Source organism: Protomyctophum bolini (assembly GCF_963924005.1).
Source record: "Protomyctophum bolini genome assembly, chromosome: 7".
Classification (NCBI taxonomy): Eukaryota; Metazoa; Chordata; class Actinopteri; order Myctophiformes; family Myctophidae; genus Protomyctophum; species Protomyctophum bolini.
The window spans coordinates 475,294-492,589 of record NC_137868.1 but is presented as its reverse complement, the minus strand read 5'-3'; the positions used below and the strand labels follow the sequence as shown (position 1 = coordinate 492,589).

The window sequence follows — 17,296 nt, the reverse complement described above, 5'->3', positions numbered from 1 at the left end:
CTCCTGGGAAGACGGCCAAGGAGTCGTTCATTGAGAGCGCAGCCATTTTAGTTTTTTCCCGACCCTGTTTTCAACCTCATCCATTGGGAAACCCTTCACTGTATCTCAGTCATAGACGGGGTCAGAGGTCAGAGTCTCCTCTTGTCGGAATGTTCTAACCTCCACAGGAATCGTTGCCGTCGTTCATGTTTGGCGTTGCGCTGTCTTCAGGGGGGGAGGAAGGAGTTAGGGTTACCCCCTCAGTTTTATATATTTATTTAGTTTTATTTATTTGAGTCATTCAGTAAAACAGTTTTATTTATTTTAGTCATTCAGTAAAACAGTGTTGTTTATTTTAGTCATTCAGTAAAACAGTTTTATTAATTTTAGTCATTCAACTCAACTCAACTCAACTCAACTTTATTTATAAAGCACATTTAAAACAACCATAGCTGCCACAAAGTGCTGTACAGTACAAAGGTAAAACAGTAAGTAAACGCATAGACTAAAAACACAGAAAACAAAGACAACCCACATAACAAAACACAAAACAGGGGAAGGAGGGTGGGGGAGCCTCGTTCAGGAAACAGAGGTCTCATGCTGTGTTAAAAGCCAAAGAATAAAAGTGCGTTTTAAGCAAGGTTTTAAAAATGGCCAGAGAGGGGGCCTGCCTAATTTGCAGGGGAAGGTCGTTCCAGAGCTTGGGGGCAGCGACTGAAAAGGCTCTGTCCCCTCTAAGCTTCCGCTTCGCCCTCGGGACCTCTAGCAGCATCAGGTCAGCTGACCTGAGGGAGCGGGCAGGAGAGTAGGGGTGGAGGAGCTCGGAGAGGTATGGAGGGGCGAGACCACTTAGAGCTTTAAAAGTAAAAAGCAGAACCTTGAACTTAATTCTAAGATTCACTGGCAGCCAGTGGAGAGAGGCGAGGATGGGCGTTATATGCTCTCTCTTACGCGTGCCAGTAAGAAGTCGGGCAGCCGCGTTCTGAATTAGCTGGAGCCGAGCAAGGGAGGACTGACTGGCTCCAAGGTAGAGGGCGTTACAGTAATCCAGCCGAGATGTAATAAAGGCATGGATTACTGTCTCAAGGTGCTGAGTGGTTAAGAAGGGTTTTACTTTTGCCAGTTGTCGCAAATGAAAAAAGCTAGACTTCACCACTGAGCTAATTTGGCGATCTAGCTTAAAATCGTTGTCCATTTTAAAGCCTAGGTTGGAGACTGTTGGCTTCACAAACTGAGCCAGGGGGCCTAGATCAAGAGGAGGGGGGTTACCAGAACCATTTGGGGCAAACACTACCACCTCAGTTTTCTTCTCATTGAAGCTTAGAAAGCTTAGGGCCATCCAGGCTTTAATGTCATCCAGGCAAGAGAGAAGAGCTTTAGGGTCAGCGTCTTTCTTCTTTAGGGGAACATAGATCTGACTGTCATCAGCATAGAAATGGAACGAAATGCCATGTTTTCTGAGGATGGACCCAAGCGGCAGGAGATATAGGGAGAAGAGCACTGCGGCTAAAATAGAGCCCTGTGGAACACCATACGACAACGGCGCTGGGGACGATTCAGAGCCAGCAGCGCTGACAGACATGGTTCTGCCCGTCAGGTAGGACCTGAACCACTCCAGCGCCGTTCCACAGATACCCACTAGGTGCTGCAAGCGCCAGAGCAGGACGCTGTGGTCGACTGTGTCGAACGCAGCCGACAGGTCCAGCAGGACCAGAATGACATAGTCGCCTGCATCATTAGCTATGAGGATGTCGTTAAATACTCATTCAGTAAAACAGTGTTATTTATTTTAGTCATTCAGTAAAACAGTGTTGTTTATTTTAGTCATTCAGTAAAACATTATTTTATTTCTTTCTCAGCCTCTGTTGGAATGCGAGCGCTGTCAGAACTGCTACCATACTTCCTGTCTTGGACCAAACTACCCCAAACACAACAAGAAGAGGAAAGCCTGGGTGAGAATACTGTTAATCCATTATTATTAATACAGTGTGACCTGTAGTCCATTATTAATATTATCATTATTACAGTGTGCTCTATCACTCTGTAGTCTAGTTCCATCTGTCAGGAAAGTCTGGGTGAGAATACTGTTAATCCTGTAGTCCATTATTAATATTATCATTATTATTATTACAGTGTGAGCTATCTGTGTCTAGTTCCATCTGTCAGGAAAGCCTGTGTGAGAATACTGCTTTAAGAACCATTCCTGATGCCATATATACCTGCCACAGTGAGAATATGTGAGAGTAACTTTGTCTTTAAACAAACACTCTGTGTGTGTGTGTGTGTGTGTGTGTGTGTGTGTGTGTGTGTGTGTGTGTGACTGTGTGACTGTGTGACTGTGTGTGTGTGTGTGTGTGTGTGTGTAGGTGTGCATGACGTGCGTCAGGTGTAAGAGCTGTGGGGTGACTCCAGGGAAGAGTTGGGACACTGACTGGAACCACGAGAAGGGAATCTGTCCTGACTGCACCAAACTGTATGACCAGGGTATGTGTAGCCCCTAAACACTAAACACTAACCCTAAACCTAGCCCCCTACCCTAACCCCTAAACCTAGCCCCCTACCCTAACCCCTAAACCTAGCCCCCTACCCTAACCCTAACCAGCTTCCGTTGCTCCAGACTGTACGACGGAAGCATTTATATTGTACTCATGATCAGAGCTTCCGTTGCTCCAGACTGTATGACGGAAGCATTTATATTTTATTCGTGATCAGAGCTTCTGTTGCTCCAGACTGTATGACGGAAGCATTTATATTGTACTCGTGATCAGAGCTTCCGTTGCTCCAGACTGTATGACGGAAGCATTTATATTTTACTCATGATCAGAGCTTCCGTTGCTCCAGACTGTATGACGGAAGCGTTTATATTTTACTCGTGATCAGAGCTTCTGTTGCTCCAGACTGTATGACGGAAGCATTTATATTTTACTCGTGATCAGAGCTTCCGTTGCTCCAGACTGTATGACGGAAGCATTTATATTGTACTCGTGATTAGAGCTTCCGTTGCTCCAGACTGTACGACGGAAGCATTTATATTGTACTCGTGATCAGAGCTTCCGTTGCTCCAGACTGTACGACGGAAGCATTTATATTGTACTCGTGATCAGAGCTTCCGTTGCTCCAGACTGTATGACGGAAGCATTTATATTGTACTCGTGATCAGAGCTTCCGTTGCTCCAGACTGTATGACGGAAGCATTTATATTGTACTCGTGATCAGAGCTTCCGTTGCTCCAGACTGTACTATTATACTGTATTTATAGTGTACTAATTGTCCTTCTCTTCTCCTCTCCAGGTAACTACTGTCCGATCTGCTTCAAGTGCTACGAAGACAACGACTATGACAGTCAGATGATGCAGTGTGGGACCTGTAACCACTGGGTGCACGCACGGTGCGAGGACCTGACAGGTACACAACAACCTACCCTAACCCCTACCCTAAATGGTAAATGGTAAATGGTGCATTTATATAGCGCCTTTATCCAAGGCGCTTTACATAGATTGTGCATTACATTCACCCATTCATACACCGATGGCAGCGGAAACCATGCAAGGCACCAACTAGCACATCGGGAGCAATTAGGGGTTCAGTGTCTTGCTCAAGGACACTTCGACAGTAACTCTGGGGGAGCCCGGGTTCGAACTGGCAACCTTGCGGTTCCCATCCAGGCACTCTACCCCTGAGCCACCGCCGCCCCTAAACCCCTACCCTAACCCCTACCCTAAACCCCTACCCTAACCCCTACCCACCCTGATGGTCAGATGATGCAGTGTGGGACCTGTAACCACTGGGTGCACGCACGGTGCGAGGACCTGACAGCTAAACCTAATGCCAAATTACAACACCCCAAATTTCGGCCACTCGCTCACTCCTCCCACTCGCTCACTCCTCCCACTCGCTCACTCCTCCCACTCGCTCACTCCTCCCACTCGCTCACTCCTCCCACTCGCTCACTCCTCCCACTCGCTCGCACCGCATTACAGACAGCCCAGGCACCTAAGACGATAGCACAAGCTAGAGCAACCGCCCGGGCCCGGGGGATATCCATGCTCCATCGGCTACAGTGCCCAGAGAGCAACCCACAGGCCCCAAATTAGAGTCTGGGAAAAAGTATGGAAATTCCAAATGTGTAGGAAGTTGGAACCCAATGAGATCCTGTCCAGTCTCCTGCAGTCTGACCACCCCCAGGTCTCTCTCTCTCTACTCTAACTAAACCTCTCTCTCTCTCTCTCTCTCTCTCTCTCTCTCTCTCATTCCAGATGACCTCTATGAGATCCTGTCCAGTCTCCCAGAGTCTGACCACCCCCAGGTCTCTCTCTCTCTCTCTCTACTCTAACTAAACCTCTCTCTCTCTCTCTCTCTCTCTCTCTCTCTCTCTCATTCCAGATGACCTCTATGAGATCCTGTCCAGTCTCCCAGAGAGCGTGGTGTACTCCTGTAGACCCTGCAGTTTGACAACGCCCAGCGCCTGGAGAGAGCTGCTCTACATCGAGCTGAGAGCCGGAGTGGAGAAGGTTCTGGCCTGCCTGCTGTCCTCCACACTGACCCAACACCTGGTCACCTGTTCACAGGTACATATGACCCAACACCTGGTCACCTGTTCACAGGTACATATGACCCAACACCTGGTCACCTGTTCACAGGTACATATGACCCAACACCTGGTCACCTGTTCACAGGTACATATGACCCAACACCTGGTCACCTGTTCACAGGTACATATGACCCAACACCTGGTCACCTGTTCACAGGTACATATGACCCTACACCTGGTCACCTGTTCACAGGTACATATGACCCAACACCTGGTCACCTGTTCACAGGTACATATGACCCTACACCTGGTCACCTGTTCACAGTTAAATATGACTCAACACCTGGTCACCTGTTCACAGGTACATATGACCCAACACCTGGTCACCTGTTCACAATACAATCTGAAATCTATTCTCTCAGTGTGATATACAGAGTTGTATTCTCTAGTGTGAAAACCTTTCCTAATGTTAAAGTGTACTCTGTATTCTATAGTGTGAAAACCTTTCCTAATGTTAAAGTGTACTCTGTATTCTATAGTGTGAAAACCTTTCCTAATGTTAAAGTGTACTCTGTATTCTATAGTGTGAAAACCTTTCCTAATGTTAAAGTGTACTCTGTATTATATAGTGTAAAAACCTTTCCTAATGTTAAAGTGTACTCTGTATTCTCTCAGTGTGAAAACCTTTCCTAATGTTAATGTGTACTCTGTATTCTCTCAGTGTGAAGGACAGGTGGATCCTGACAGCGGACTGGAAGGTCACCCGGCCTGTGACCTCAGAGCGGTGGGGAAGAAGTTTGACAAGGGAGTTTACACCACCCTGGTGAGTCTATAGGGTTAAAACACCACCCTGGTGAGTCTATGGGGTTAACAGAAGCATTTATATTTTACTCATGATCAGAGCTTCCGTTGCTCCAGACTGTATGACGGAAGCATTTATATTGCATTTATATTTTACTCGTGATCAGAGCTTCCGTTGCTCCAGACTGTATGACGGAAGCATTTATATTGCATTTATATTTTACTCGTGATCAGAACTTCCGTTGCTCCAGACTGTACGACGGAAGCATTTATATTTTACTCATGATCAGAGCTTCCGTTGCTCCAGACTGTACGACGGAAGCATTTATATTTTACTCATGATCAGAGCTTCCGTTGCTCCAGACTGTATGACGGAAGCATTTATATTTGACTCATGATCAGAGCTTCCGTTGCTCCAGACTGTACGACGGAAGCATTTATATTTTACTCGTGATCAGAGCTTCCGTTGCTCCAGACTGTACGACAGAAGCATTTATATTTTACTCGTGATCAGAGCTTCCGTTGCTCCAGACTGTACGACGGAAGCATTTATTACATATATTATATATATATTATATTACATATATTTATTTATTGTATTTAACAGAAAACCTTCCATGAGGACGTGGTCCAGGTTGTGAGGAGGAGGCTGGAACAGGAAGAGCATTTACCCGAAGAGGAGAGACCTACAGCCCTGGCCCGGTCCTACTATCTGAAGGTACTACCTTAAATATATACCTACAGCCCTGGCCCGGTCCTACTATCTGAAGGTACTACCTTAAATATATACATACAGCCCTGGCCCGGTCCTACTATCTGAAGGTACTACCTTAAATATATATATAAATATATACCTACAGCTCTACTATCTGAAGGTACTACGTTAGCCAAAAATAGCCGCTCTACAAGCTCGCAACGCGTTGCAACACACCGCGCTCTGAGCTTGTAGGTTGGCTATTTTTGGTGAGAGGTTTGGTGTTGTTGTACCAAGTCCACATCAACTCCAGTTCAGTTTAGCAAGTCTGGAAGGTGTTTAAACACGTTCTACAAATGAGTGTTAGTTAATCAGCTGAATGTGTTTTTTTTTCAGCTTCTAGAAGACATTAATTAAATGTTTTTTTTCAGCTTCTAGAAGACATTAATTAAATGTTTGTTCAGCTTCTAGAAGACATTAATTAAATGTGTTTGTTCAGCTTCTAGAAGACATTAATTAAATGTGTTTTTTCAGCTTCTAGAAGACATTAATTAAATGTGTTTTTTCAGCTTCTAGAATACATTAATTAAATGTGTTTGTTCAGCTTCTAGAAGACATTAATTAAATGTGTTTGTTCAGCTTCTAGAAGACATTAATTAAATGTTTGTTCAGCTTCTAGAAGACATTAATTAAATGTTTGTTCAGCTTCTAGAAGACATTAATTAAATGTTTGTTCAGCTTCTAGAATACATTAATTAAATGTTTGTTCAGCTTCTAGAAGACATTAATTAAATGTGTTTGTTCAGCTTCTAGAATACATTAATTAAATGTTTGTTCAGCTTCTAGAAGACATTAATTAAATGTTTGTTCAGCTTCTAGAAGACATTAATTAAATGTTTGTTCAGCTTCTAGAAGACATTAATTAAATGTGTGTTCAGCTTCTAGAAGACATTAATTAAATGTTTGTTCAGCTTCTAGAAGACATTAATTAAATGTGTGTTCAGCTTCTAGAAGACATTAATTAAATGTGTTTTTTCAGCTTCTAGAAGACATTAATTAAATGTTTATTCAGCTTCTAGAAGACATTAATTAAATGTGTGTTCAGCTTCTAGAAGACATTAATTAAATGTTTGTTCAGCTTCTAGAAGACATTAATTCAATATTTGTTCAGCTTCTAGAAGACATTAATTAAATGTGTTTGTTCAGCTTCTAGAAGACATTAATTAAATGTTTGTTCAGCTTCTTAATTAATGTCTTCTAGAAGCATAGCACCGACGAAGGTCTGAGGACCGAAACGTTTGCTTTTTAATTGCACCAGAGCACAGAGCACCATGAGCACAGCATCGTAAAATAAAAGAAAATATATTTTTCTAAGTCTCAGTCTAGAAGTTTTACTTATTTTTCTATACGGTGAGCGAGTCTTTTCCTGTCAAAGTTTCCCTTATGTTTTTGAGACCACCGCTGCCGTAGTCAAGTTTGAAGAAAAACAGGACGAAGAAAGGCGCAACAGTTTTCTCAGTGCTTCAGCTTCTAGAAGACATTAATTAAATGTGTTTTTTCAGCTTCTAGAAGACATTAATTAAATGTTTGTTCAGCTTCTAGAAGACATTAATTAAATGTTTGTTCAGCTTCTAGAAGACATTAATTAAATGTTTGTTCAGCTTCTAGAAGACATTAATTAAATGTGTGTTCAGCTTCTAGAAGACATTAATTAAATGTGTGTTCAGCTTCTAGAAGACATTAATTAAATGTTTGTTCAGCTTCTAGAAGAAGTCTTCAACTGGTTCAACAGTCAAGATCCAAAGGTCTGGGATCCTCGCACCAAAGATATCACCACGTAAGTAGCCTCGGAAACCCAGATGTTTTTATTTCAGGGACTTGCGTCATACGACGGGGTCGCACGTCAAGCATAGCACACAGGCGTGTGCGCATAGCACACAGGCGTGTGCGCACACACACAGGCGTGTGCGCACACACACAGGCGTGTGCGCGCACACAAACGCAGACCACACATACACAGGAGAAAACACTACCCTTGACTTCCCTTGCATAACCTTAAATAACCTTTCCTCCTCCTCTCCACAGGGGGGCACTGTCCCAGGCCGTTCAGCCCCCGACCACGGAGCACGTGTACGCCCAGTGGCGTGAGCGCGAGGAGCAGAGAGCCCAGAGGGTCCCGCCGGGCCCCCTGGGTCTGGGGGCCCCCCTGGGGGTCCCACTAGGGGTCCCTCTGGGGGGGAACAAAGTGCCGCTGATAGAGATCAAACAGGAAGAGGTGTCGTCTCCACTGTCCAGCCAACCGGCCAATAGGAACCCCTTGAAGAACAGCAGCAGAGCTCTCAGGCTTAAGTTCAAAGGTCAACAAAATAAAGTGAAAACTCATTTAACAACTAGTGACTAAGTAACGAGGTTAGCGTTCGGCACACGATATTATTACCATATTTCATATATTAGATATTTCTTTATGGTTCTTTTTCAAGTTACTCAACAGTACAGCCTCCTTCACTCATTCCTTCAAACGGAATGAGTGACGTCATTCTGTGTTTGAATGAGTGACGTCATTCTGTGTTTGAATGAGTGACGTCATTCTGTGTTTGAATGAGTGACGTCATTCTGTGTTTGAATGAGTGACGTCATTCTGTGTTTGAATGAGTGACGTCATTCTGTGTTTGAATGAGTGACGTCATTCTGTGTTTGAATGAGTGACGTCATTCTGTGTTTTAACCCTTATTAACTCATCGTTGACTGTGTGGTTGTAGGTAAACATTATTAACTCATCGTTGACCGTGTGTTTTTAGGTAAACGGGGCAAGCTGTCCAAAGCAGATCTGGACACTGGATGGACCAAAGATGACGAGAGACAGTGTTCTCTGTGTCAGAAGTATGGAGACGCCAAACCCAACGTAAGGGTTATTATTATTATAATTATATTACAATATGGAGATGCCAAACCCAACGTAAGGGTTATTGTTATTATTATTATTACAATATGGAGACGCCAAGCCCAACGTAAGGGTTAATATTATTATTATTATTATTATTATTATATTACAATATGGAGACGTCAAACCCAACGTAAGGGTTAATATTATTATTACAATATGGAGACGCCAAGCCCAACGTAAGGGTTAATATTATTATTACAATTTACAATTCTACAATTTAGGCATTTATCAGACGCTCTTAATCCAGAGCGATTTACATTAAGCAAGAACAAAAAAGCATGGGAATACATCACATAAAAAGCAGTTATCATGAAACATGCATAAGCTAAGAAAGTAACAGTGGAATATCTATATAATGAAACTATACATACATAAACTATACATATATACTATACTATGCTATACTATGTATATTATTATTACAATATGGAGACGCCAAACCCAACGTAAGGGTTAATATTATTATTATTACAAGGTGTGTGTGTGTGTGTGTGGGGGGTGGTGTGGTGTGTGTGTGTGTGTGTGTGTGTGTGTGTGTGTGTGTGTGTGGGTTGTGGTGTGGTGTGTGCGGGGTGTGGTGGGTGTGGGTGTGTGTGTGTGTGGGGTGTGGTGTGGTGTGGTGTGTGTGTGTGGGGTGTGGTGGGTGTGTGGTGTGTGGGGTGTGGTGTGTGTGGGGTGTGGTGGGTGTGGGTGTGTTCCAGGAGGCCGGCAGGCTGCTGTATCTGGGGCAGAACGAGTGGGCTCATGTGAACTGCTGCCTGTGGTCGGCGGAGGTCTTTGAAGAGGACAACGGATCCCTGCTGCACGTCCACAGTGCTGTCACCAGGGGGCGCCTGATGGTCAGTTTGTCACTCTAATTAATACATGTTCTAGAGGTGTGATGTTAACCTAGCATTGTGGTGTTTCTACAGAGGTGTGATGTTAACCTAGCATTGAGGTGTCTCTACAGAGGTGTGATGTTAACCTAGCATTGTGATGTTTCTACAGAGGTGTGATGTTAACCTAGCATTGTGGTGTTTCTATACAGAGGTGTGATGTTAACCTAGCATTGTGGTGTTTCTACAGAGGTGTGATGTTAACCTAGCATTGTGGTGTTTCTACAGAGGTGTGAGCGCTGTAACCAGAGTGGCGCCACCGTGGGATGCTGTCTGACGTCCTGTCAGAGTAACTACCACTTCATGTGTGCTCGCTCGCGACACTGTGTGTTCCAAGACGACAAGAAGGTGTACTGCTACAAGCACAGACACCTGCTGAGTGGAAAGGTATGTAACTACTGTAAAACTACATTAACAGGTGGTCAGCAGGTTAGGGTTCCAGGTGTTCTTTATCTCTATTCCATGTGTTTCTGTACAGGTGGTCAGCAGGTTAGGGTCCCAGGTGAATCACAGGGTGTTGTTTATCTGTATTCCATGTGTTTATCTGTATTCCAGGTGGTCAGCGGCCACGGGTTCGAGGTGAATCGCAGGGTCTACGTGGACTTCGAGGCCATCAGCCTCCGCAGGAAGTTCCTGACGGAGCTGGAACCAGAAACCATCAAGTTGATGATCGGTAAGTTTAACCTAACAGAAACCATCAAGTCATTATGTGACTATGATGGTTATCACATTACACATCACATGATCACATTATCACATTATGTGATGTCTACACGATTGTCACATATTTCATCAGGTCACCAATTTCACCGTAAGTGAGTGAGTGGCTGAGACTGTGGGTGTTGGACTGTTTGAACGTAAAATTATATTTGTAAGGTTTCTTACAGACTGTTTATAGTTGAACATAAAATGATATTTGTAAGGTTTCTTACAGACTGTTTATAGTTGAACATAAAATGATATTTGTAAGGTTTCTTACAGACTGTTTATAGTTGAACATAAAATGATATTTGTAAGGTTTCTTACAGACTGTTTATAGTTTAACATAAAATGATATTTGTAAGGTTTCTTACAGACTGTTTATAGTTGAACATAAAATGATATTTGTAAAGTTCCTTAAAAGCATGTAATGATATTAGAGTTAAAACATCAACGTGTCTCTTGTCGGTCAGGTTCGTTGCAGATTGACCAGCTAGGAGTTCTCACGGAGCTCTCAGCCAGCAAGAGGAAGCTGTTTCCTGTGGGCTTTCAGTAAGTCCATCTTTATTATGTTTAAAACCACATGAAGCCTAGTCTGGTCCATAGTGTTCCTAACGCTGTTACTATAGCCCTGGTCCATTTGGTTAACACTATGTTACTATTAGAGATGCTCCCATCAGGTTTTTTGGGGCCGATCACCGGAAACAGTATAGGGCAGGCCGATACCGATATTGCCGATGCCGATCACAGCGTCGTGAAATCCATAAATGTTTCCATTGTGTAGCATATATACTTACTGTATTTAATGAATGACTCTTCTTACACATCATTGACACTGTTAAGTATAAAAATTAGGAGATGAGAAAGTATCATGAATTGACAACCGTTTATTGCAGGCTGGGGCAACATGCAATATTTCACTCTAGACTCTCTAGAGACAATTTGTAGTTTAGCTACAAGCTTTTGTATGGAAAAAATAAAGTCATACTCAGAACAACAATGAGAATAAGAACTGTACACTGTCACATGTGCAACTGCAACATTCTCTCTACTAGTGCAACATTTTCTCTAGAGACAATCTAAGTATGCAAAGTTCACAGCATTAGCAATAAACAACAACTAGAATAAGAACTGTGTATACTGTGACTGTCACATGTGCAACTAGTTGTCTCTACTAGTGCAACATTCTCTCTAGCGACACTAGAGACAACTTGGAGCTTATATTTAATTATACTGTAGCTTTCCTGTGAAAAATAAACTCAGTCTCAAACTGCATTACTGCAACAGGTTACAGGCACAATAAAATAGTTTCAAGGTTATTTATCTGCATGTAGGATCAGACAGGATAAGTATGCAAAGTTCACAGCATTAGCAATAAACAAAATCAAAACCCAATGAGAATAAGTACACAGAATAACAAAAATAACTGTACACTAGCTGTCACATGTACAACATTACAGTACAACATTCTCTCTAGTAGTCTCTACTAGTGCTCTCTAGAGACACTGTCTTGGAGACAGTACAGCTTTGAGCTTATATTTAATTATACTGTAGGCAGCTTTCCTGTCAAAAATTGCAACAGATTACAGGCAGCCAAAATAAAATGGAAAATAAAAAAACATGAATGCAACAATCTTAAGTAGGCCTATCTATTTCAGCTGAGGTGTCTGTGGCCTTTAGAGGAGTAGGGAGAGAGCCGTGAGCAATAAAGTAAAGTGCACATTAAATACAAAAGTAAAAAAAAACAACAACATTGCAGCTCAATCTGTAGGCCTGGCTATATCTCCTGTCATCATTTCAGCTGAGGCATTACTGTAGACTTTTAGGAAGATGGGGCGGGCGGGGGGGTCAGCTTGCTTCTGATTAAGCAGCATGAATGGCAGGTTTGCCTTGCAAAATATAAGCATCTCAGCATTTTTTGCAGTTAACCTGTTCCTCTTCTCATCAATAATAAGCCCTGCTGTACTGAAAAGGCGCTCGCTATCTACGCTTGTGCAAGGTGCACTGAGATAGGCTCGTGCTGCTTGTGCGAGAGCAGGAAAGCGACCTTCATTGGCCTTCCAATAATCAAGTGGCTTGATTGTGGGTTGTTTGGTTGTTTTATCTATTTTTACAACTGCCTCTGATAGGTAAAGACCAATCTGTGATGATATTGCGTCGTTGCCGTCAGCTTCATTTTGCCCACCCTCAGCCAACAGTTCATCATACATAGCATGCAAGCCAGTCCATGGTACCTTCTGTGGGGGCTCAGAGCTGCTTGCTGCAGAACTGTCCTCACCAACCTGTTGCAGCGCTGCAGGGGCCCGGCCCCGGTGTCATGTGGGGCCCAGGATGTCAGAGAACAGCCCACGTATCTGTAGCTTGAGTGCGGCGTTGAAAAGTCTGTCTTCATACCTTTATATTAGAAGAGAACAATAGAAATAAATAAACATTAATTCATTCATGATGGATTCATTTCATAGGTTTTGATTAGTCATGGGCTTGCCTGGCCTCATACTAGCATAATCCAAAATTCCAAATGTATTTTTACTTTTTATTCTAGTTTCTATTATTAACTGTACATTTTCAAATCGAAAATGAGGGAGATGCAAACCATCCTACACTACAGTATAGCCACAACACTATTGTAATGTTAACAGTTATCTTTAATTAAGCATAGCCCCATATATCAAACTAATAAAAATATACTCACACACACACACACACACACACACACACACACACACACACACACACACACACACACACACACGAGGCCTAGGCTAGTTCTCACCTTAAAGGAGACTTGGCACTGTCCCACTGTCTGTTTTGATCGGGCATTTTGATCGGCAATTTTGAACACAATGTTTTGGGCCGATCAAATAATTTATAAGAAGAAAAACAAAACAAATAGTGTTGTCTCCTGCCTTTATTTTCTTCTTTCTAGTGATTTGATCGGCCCAAAATATTGTGTTCATTGTCATGATTTGTCACGATCCGAGTTGGCTTTGTCCGCGGCGTAACCGTCTTTAAATAAATACTTTCAGAAACGGCTATGGGGAAAAATGCATTGCTTTTAATTTCCTGGGCCACTCGCCGCTCTGAAAGGGGGAGGGACTGCGACGCTCTATAGCTCTGGTCCATAGTGTTAACACTATGTTACTATAGCTCTGGTCCATTTGGTTAGAAGGACTCCTTAGCGATATGAACCCAACACTATTAACTTGTGTTTGTGTATGTTTCTATATTCCAGGTGCTCTCGGTGGTACTGGAGCACAGTGAACCCGACCCGCCGCTGTAAATACACCTGTACGGTCCGCGAGGTCCGACCGCCACTCCCCGAAAACACCCTGGAGGATCTGCCTGACCAGGGGGACAACCACACCACGGTGCACAGTGCTGCCCCCTCTGGTGAGACTATGATACTACAACCAATGTTCCCTCTGAGCCAGGGGGGCAGTCAGACAGATATTTTGTGAAGCCACTAAGGAAATGAAAGTTCATATAATGGCCTGTTGAGGCGCTGTCACTGGACCCAGAAAAACCCATAGCCCCATAGAAGTCCATGTATTTGGGCCCAACTTCACCTAGACTGTATTACCTTAATAAACATGGTCATGAATACTTTCTGCTTCCAGTCACTAGTTTAAAGTCTCATTTCTAATGTCATAATATTCTTTTTGGAAAATTATGGTCCCATTAATTTAAAAAATGACCATAAAGTCGCGTATGTTCTGAGGGGCGTGGCTACCGTTACAGTCTATGATAGGGATTCCCCTCCCACTCGAGTCAAAATAAAAACCAACGGAGAAGAAGGGGGGAAGTCCCGCCTCGTTGTCTGGGCCAGCCAATGGCCAGCTGGACCAAAACGGATCTAGAAAGATGGCGACTTCCATTGCAAGGACTGACAGGCTTCATTTTACGTTCATGTTAGACCCGGGGAACGCTTTGTCCATATTTTTTACAGTCTATGCTCTGAGCAAACACTCAAACCTCCTGAGCAGACATCTTTTTTACAAATGGATTTTGGTATAGGCCTATGAGTGAATCAATGAATAGTTACATAAGGTTTAAACGCAAGTTACAACATTGTTATTTTATATCAAGGCTAGGAATATTCAGTTATATAACACCTTTTTCTTTTAAAGAAAACTTTTTCTTTATTTTTACACCAGCGTCGGTGTCTGTGCGCGACAGATTTCAGTTGTGCGCGAGAGCATTTGGCCGTGTGTGTGTGTGTGCGCGCGCACGGGCGCACGTTAGGGGGAACATTGACTACAGCCTTGTTTTCCTCCCCCAGAGTGTGAACCAGAGGTAGTCCTGCCTGAGTCCCATCAGCCTCCATCATGTGACTCCTCCTCCACCCTCCCAGCCTCCTCCTCCTCCTCCAGAGCTGAACCAGGAGCCAAACCCAAGCTGCCCCGCAGACCAGCTGGGGGGATGTTCCGCCCTCTGCCCAAACCAGGTGAATTATTATAATACAGACCAGCTGGGGGGATGTTCACCCTCTGCCCAAACCAGGTGAATTATTATAATACAGACCAGCTGGGGGGATGTTTGCCGTCTGCCCAAACCAGGTGAATTATTATAACTAGTCCTTACCCGTTCTGAATATATGAACAGCAAATATATATATAGTAAATCTATATATATATATATATATAGAATATTAGTGGTCCATGACATGAAAATGTTTGAGAACCACTGCTCTGAAAGAACATTGGACAATGATGTTTGACAGTCAGCTATATTGTTGCTTATTGTAGATTTATTTTGGGATTTTCTGACTTAATCTGGCCTGTTAACATTTTCATAGACCTGGTTGCTTGCAGTGAAATACATCGGTAAAATCGGTAAAAAGTAGGCTAGGTTCATTCTGGGAGCGTGCAGATTTAGTTTTGCATGGAGAAATGTGCGCCAATAGTGTGGCTCGTTCGGAGAACGGCTGTGCTGTGTTATGTATTAGGAGACACACACACACGCGGCGCCAAATTGTATAGGGCACATTTTGTTGTGTTGCAGCGGTAGCTAGAGGAAGCATGCCAGTGGGGTAACGGTGATAACGGTGGCCTGTGATGCAGGTGTCGCTAAGGGACGTAGGTGCGAGGTTAATTCACTAATAAATTCATTATTAATCATTAATGTGTCAAATGGGAAAAAGGGCTCCGTTAAGACCTCCATATGATTATGGTCCATGCCTGTGTGAAAAGTGGGAGTGATTCGTGCAGTAATGATGAGATAATTCGCTGTCAGTGACACACATTCATTCAGACATTCAGAGATTCGCTGAATTATTATAAGGATACAGACCAGCTGGGGGGATGTTCCAGTGGCCAGCCAGTCATAGTGTGTTGTTTGGGTGGTTGTGTTCCAGTCTTAATGTGTTGTTTGGGTGGTTGTGTTCCAGTGGCCAGCCAGTCATAGTGTGTTGTTTGGGTGGTTGTGTTCCAGTCTTAATGTGTTGTTTGGGTGGTTGTGTTCCAGTGGCCAGCCAGTCATAGTGTGTTGTTTGGGTGGTTGTACTCCAGTCTTAATGTGTTGTATGGGTGGTTGTGTTCCAGTGGCCAGCCAGTCATAGTGTGTTGTTTGGGTGGTTGTGTTCTAGTGGCCAGCCAGTCATAGTGTGTTGTTTGGGTGGTTGTGTTCCAGTGGCCAGCCAGTCATAGTGTGTTGTTTGGGTGGTTGTATTCCAGTCTTAATGTGTTGTATGGGTGGTTGTGTTCCAGTGGCCAGCCAGTCATAGTGTGTTGTTTGGGTGGTTGTGTTCCAGTGGCCAGCCAGTCCAAGCCTCACCACATCCTGACCATCAGTGACCTGGAGGAGACACGCCGCCCACGCCGCCACAGCCCCCACGGGCCCCCTCCCCCCGGGGGCCCCCACGCCGGCCCCCAGGGGCCCATCACGCTCCGTGCCAACAAGTCGTCCCTGCCCACCTCCCCTCTCTTCCCCCTGGGGGGCCCTGCAGCGGGCGACGGCCCCTCGCCGCGGCCCGTCGGACCGGGAGGACGAATGGCTTCCTCCTCCGGCCGTGGCCCCGGATCCGGTCCCATGTTTCCCTACCCGCCCTGGCAGGACGGAGCCGGAGCCTTCTCGCCCAAGGTTAGAATATAGTTTGATTCTTCATTATAGTTTTAGACTTTTTTTATTCTAATTCACTTAAGGCCTATTCATAGTCTGGATTTTCGGTGGTGAGGTGACCACCGCTCCGGTGGTGAGCTGACCACCTCCGGTGGTGAGCTGACCACCGCTCTGGTGGTGAGCTGACCACCGCTCAGGTGGTGAGGTGACCACCGCTCTGGTGGTGAGCTGACCACCGCTCCGGTGGTGAGGTGACCACCACTCCGGTGGTGAGGTGACCACCGCTCCGGTGGTGAGGTGACCACCGCTCCGGTGGTGAGGTGACCACCGGAGCTGAAATAACGTTGAGTGGTGGTGAGTAAAAACAGAGAGAAGGGCTGGAGCGGTGGCGGTGGTTTGCTCTTCACCGCGGCTCAGTGACGTCATGTTGTAGTTCGGTGGTCACCTCAGTGACGTCATGTTGTAGTTCCGTGGTCACCTCAGTGACGTCATGTTGTAGTTCCGTGGTCACCTCACCACTGAAAATCCAGACTATGTATGAGCCTTTAGTTTTAGTTTTTAGAGCAGGTTTGCTAGTTTTTATTTCATATAATATACACTTAGTTTCAGTTTAGTTTCTATCCTACACCGGGCGGATAAGTCAAGGTGAAGGATTGAAAAGAGCCAGATTACAAATTAATCTTATAAATGAATGGACTAAAACTGAAGGCATTTTG

The 17,296-nt window shown here is 44.2% G+C and overlaps 1 protein-coding gene across 2 annotated transcripts in view; it reads left to right on the top strand.

Moving 5' to 3' along the window:
- The window catches only part of kmt2bb (lysine (K)-specific methyltransferase 2Bb), a 101,000-nt gene that overhangs the window by 59,042 nt on the left and 24,662 nt on the right, over window positions 1–17,296 (top strand). For both annotated transcript variants that reach the window (XM_080767192.1, XM_080767191.1), the window contains exons 21-36: window positions 1,839–1,931; window positions 2,346–2,463; window positions 3,271–3,384; window positions 4,363–4,547; window positions 5,232–5,333; window positions 5,919–6,029; window positions 7,766–7,842; window positions 8,091–8,362; window positions 8,804–8,907; window positions 9,651–9,788; window positions 10,053–10,211; window positions 10,380–10,497; window positions 10,997–11,075; window positions 13,756–13,913; window positions 14,803–14,967; window positions 16,273–16,601. In XM_080767192.1, the coding sequence (XP_080623318.1) occupies window positions 1,839–1,931; window positions 2,346–2,463; window positions 3,271–3,384; window positions 4,363–4,547; window positions 5,232–5,333; window positions 5,919–6,029; window positions 7,766–7,842; window positions 8,091–8,362; window positions 8,804–8,907; window positions 9,651–9,788; window positions 10,053–10,211; window positions 10,380–10,497; window positions 10,997–11,075; window positions 13,756–13,913; window positions 14,803–14,967; window positions 16,273–16,601 (2,322 nt within the window). The remainder of the gene's footprint in view (window positions 1–1,838; window positions 1,932–2,345; window positions 2,464–3,270; window positions 3,385–4,362; window positions 4,548–5,231; window positions 5,334–5,918; window positions 6,030–7,765; window positions 7,843–8,090; window positions 8,363–8,803; window positions 8,908–9,650; window positions 9,789–10,052; window positions 10,212–10,379; window positions 10,498–10,996; window positions 11,076–13,755; window positions 13,914–14,802; window positions 14,968–16,272; window positions 16,602–17,296) is intronic.